The 3,580-nt window shown below is 33.4% G+C and overlaps 1 protein-coding gene across 1 annotated transcript; it reads left to right on the forward strand.

The window, feature by feature from the left end:
- The first annotated feature begins 322 nt into the window (after positions 1 to 322).
- LOC107096284 lies at positions 323 to 3,276 on the forward strand. The gene is made up of 5 exons (XM_015392872.1): positions 323 to 398; positions 482 to 544; positions 738 to 998; positions 1,338 to 1,604; positions 3,149 to 3,276. Exons 1-5 carry the CDS (start codon positions 368 to 370, stop codon positions 3,274 to 3,276), a joined length of 750 nt encoding a protein of 249 aa, XP_015248358.1. The 5' UTR covers positions 323 to 367.
- Positions 3,277 to 3,580: the final 304 nt, after the last annotated feature.

Here is a 3,580-nt window from a genome sequence, read left to right on the forward strand (position 1 = left end):
GAAAGCTGATTAACAGGCTTTTGGTCTACTGCAATCATAATCAGCTGTGCTAAAGCAGGGAAACCTCTAAAACCTGCAGGACAGCATGCCTCGAGGACCAAGTGGAGTGTTGAAAGGTAAATAGCTGATGATTAGTTCTGTTAATATTTAACAGCTGTGTGAAAGTTGTGTGAAATGATAAGAGCTTGAGTATGAGGGTTGTTTATTCTACAAAAGAAGACGTCACACCAATATTTTAAGAAATGCTATATAATTTCTGTTCTTTTGCCAAATTGAATAATAGTCCAAACAGGAAGAGGAGGTTCTCAGCTGCATATAACCTAAGTGAAAATATGACACACTAGTCACTGAGCTTTAAGCATCAGTAATGGAGGTCACACATCTTTGGGTCCAAATCTGTGAGTACAGTAACTTTCTTTTCTTTTTTGCCTTGTTTGTCCTGAATGAGTTTGGATATCAAGCTTTTCTCATGTCTCTGCAGTAAATACTATTTTAGTCTTGCTTGTGACCCAGCCTGCATCGAGTTACACTGTTCAGACACCTGGTAAGTTGGAAAGTATTATGTTTAAGTAATTTATTTTCCTTAAATTATTGACATGTCTTTTTGAATTAGATCTGATTTTTGAAAACTGAGAGTAAATTCAGCTAAATTAGCAGTTTTTTTCAATTAGGCTAAATTTGACAATTCAAAATATACATTTGATTTCATTATTTGTTTAAATTTTTTATCATTACAGATTTCCCTGTCGTTTCTCCAGACAGACTTCAGTTCTTTGAATATGAGACAGTCTCTGTAAATTGTGGTAGAGAAGAAGACGTTAATGCATGGAGAGTGATGAGAAAACTTCATAAAATAAGTCAAGCAAATATTTCTCAAGACTGCAGCACCCCAGTTCCATCCTGTACAATTCAACATACTTTCAAAAGACACAGTGGAGAATACTGGTGTGAAAATGATAAAGGAGAAAGGAGCCGTGCTGTCAGTATTTCTGTTACAGGTCTGTATGTTTTAAAAAAGTATAATGCTGTTTTTGTATTTATCAACATCTAAATTTGCAAGGTGTCGTAACATTCAAAGCATGGGAACAATAATATGTGGAATTTTTTCCCTATTAATGTGAGCTATAACTTAACCTTCATAAGAAATACACTGATAACATATTGAGAGAAAAACAAAAACGGGTATATTAGGGTCCACTACATTTACTTTGGTCGTATTTTCTTTAGATGATAAAAGTCTTGCACTTGAGGTGTGTAAACATTTTATATTTGATGAATATAAACCATCAGAAACAGCAGTATAATATCTTTAAACTTTTTTCGTTCAATTCCCACAGCTGGTTTAGTGATCCTGGATGTTCCAGCTCAACCAGTGAAGGAAGGATCTGATGTGACTCTTCATTGTATAAACAAGAACACAGAGAAGACACACATAAGTGATTTCTACAAAGATGGCAAACACATTGAAACCTTCTATATAAAGGGTATGACCCTCTCCAAGGTCTCCAAGACAGATGAAGGATTTTACAAGTGCAAAATATCTAGTGTAGGAGGAGAATCTCCAGAAAGCTGGATGGCTGTTGTCAAACCAGGAGAGGAGGAAGGTATGTTTGATACCTGATCTAATAAATATTGTGATGGTGAAAGAATAATTCAAACATAACTTCACATCTGTTGATATTATCTGTAAAATCAACTGAATTTTGATCCAGACATGCCTGTTTAAAAGTAAAAAAGGGGTTCCCCCACATCCCTCCAACAGCATTATATGTAATAATTATGTCACTTTTTTCATTTGCTTAACTGTTATGCATAGTCTTTTACATGTTTTGTAGGTTTCTGCTTTTTCAGCTATTTAGTACATTTTAAACTAATGTCAGCTTAATTCCCTAGGAATAGTCTCCCATGAATACTATCATCTTTACTGCATATGTAACTACATATGTAACTACAGTTACATATAAACTCGGGGCTATTGGTAACTGCTCGTAAAAAATGGACAGCCTCTCCCTGTCCTTTAGGTGTAATTGTAAATACCGTAGTTATGCTAAGGTGAAAACTACACAAAAGTGAATATCTTACCAGAACTGACAATTAGTAAATATTTAATACATTCCACATGTTTAAGGTATTTTTATACTACCCAGGTTATTTATTTTCATCAAGCGGTTTTTGAGAGAAGCTGTTGAGTTAAATCCAGCATTATAGGGTAATCTTCTAATTTTAATTTGCTATGATCCCTGGTTTATAACAAATTTTGTGACCTAAGGGTGGACATCTGATGTTGCGCACTAGGGTCATCAGTGTACTCAGGGGGCTTTTTTGCTCATAAAATATTTAAGGGTTCATTTGCTATATCCAAAATCACCTTTAGCAGTTTAATCCCTTCAACACCGCGGGAAGAGTTAACCTTGATAGCCATCACCTTTTAGAGTTGTAACTATATTTTTTGGTAACTAAAGATTAAAAGTTGGCATAAAATGCACGTGTCTAACACATTGGTAATGATATTTGTTTGCAAAACAAGTAGAAGTATAAATCCTACTGTTTAAAAAAAATGTAGAAGTTAGAGGATCAGCTTAAGTTTTTTACTTAAAGTGTAAAAGCAAGATATTTAAAACTTCTTAAAGTATAAAAAATAAAAGCAATTCAGAAAAATTGTTAAGGACTGATACTTTACACTACGCTGTTAAAGGAACGTTTTTCTGACATTCTAGGTGAAAACTTCTTATACTTATTTTTTTTAGATTTCTAACAAATGGCAGCAGTGTTAGATTTAACTTTGGATCATCTTGAAAAACTATGTATTTTAGTATGTGTTGAATAACAATTTTCTGCAGCACAAAGTCCAACCAAATTGATTGTTGTAAGGAAACAAATTATTTTGATGGTTTTACTTGATTTTTTTTTCAATAACAGGCCATAATAAGCTTAAATGAAACCAAACTAACAAGTCTATTTTTAAAATACAAGAAGTAGAAGTAGAGATAATTGCAAAAAAAAAAAAAATGAAAGGAGTAGATGTAGAAAGTTCTCTGGTTAAATGAGGCATAAATAATTGTTTAGGACCCAAAGAGGACTAACACTGGCCTCAAAGTAAAAAATGTGTTCATTGTTCTCTGGCACTATATTTTAAACCTTCTTTCAGGATCGGATGAAGAGACAAAACCAGATCTGCCGCTTATATTCATCATATCACTGGTAACCTTTTTATCCCTTCTGTTTCTGGTGATCGGACTGATTCTCTGCAAAAAGCACAAAGGTAAAGCTAAATGACCTGAAGGTTCATGGAACTGTATTTTTAGCACCCTTTTTTCTCTATAAGATCAGTCTTAATCAGTCTTAAAATGTTTATCTAAGGAGTTTTTATGAAGTTAATAAGTGTGTTAACAAATTTTCTTAAATAATATATAGTGCAACTGAAAATGCACATGTCTCATACTCTATATGGAATATTATAGACCTGTGTTTTGGATTGAATAAAAATAAACAAACCCAAAATAAATAGAATTAGGCGGCATATATACACTCACCGGCCACTTTATTAGGTACACCTGTCCAACTGCTCGTTAACACTTAA

Source organism: Cyprinodon variegatus, unplaced genomic scaffold (assembly GCF_000732505.1).
Source record: "Cyprinodon variegatus isolate N-32 unplaced genomic scaffold, C_variegatus-1.0 Scaffold612, whole genome shotgun sequence".
NCBI lineage: Eukaryota > Metazoa > Chordata > Actinopteri > Cyprinodontiformes > Cyprinodontidae > Cyprinodon > Cyprinodon variegatus.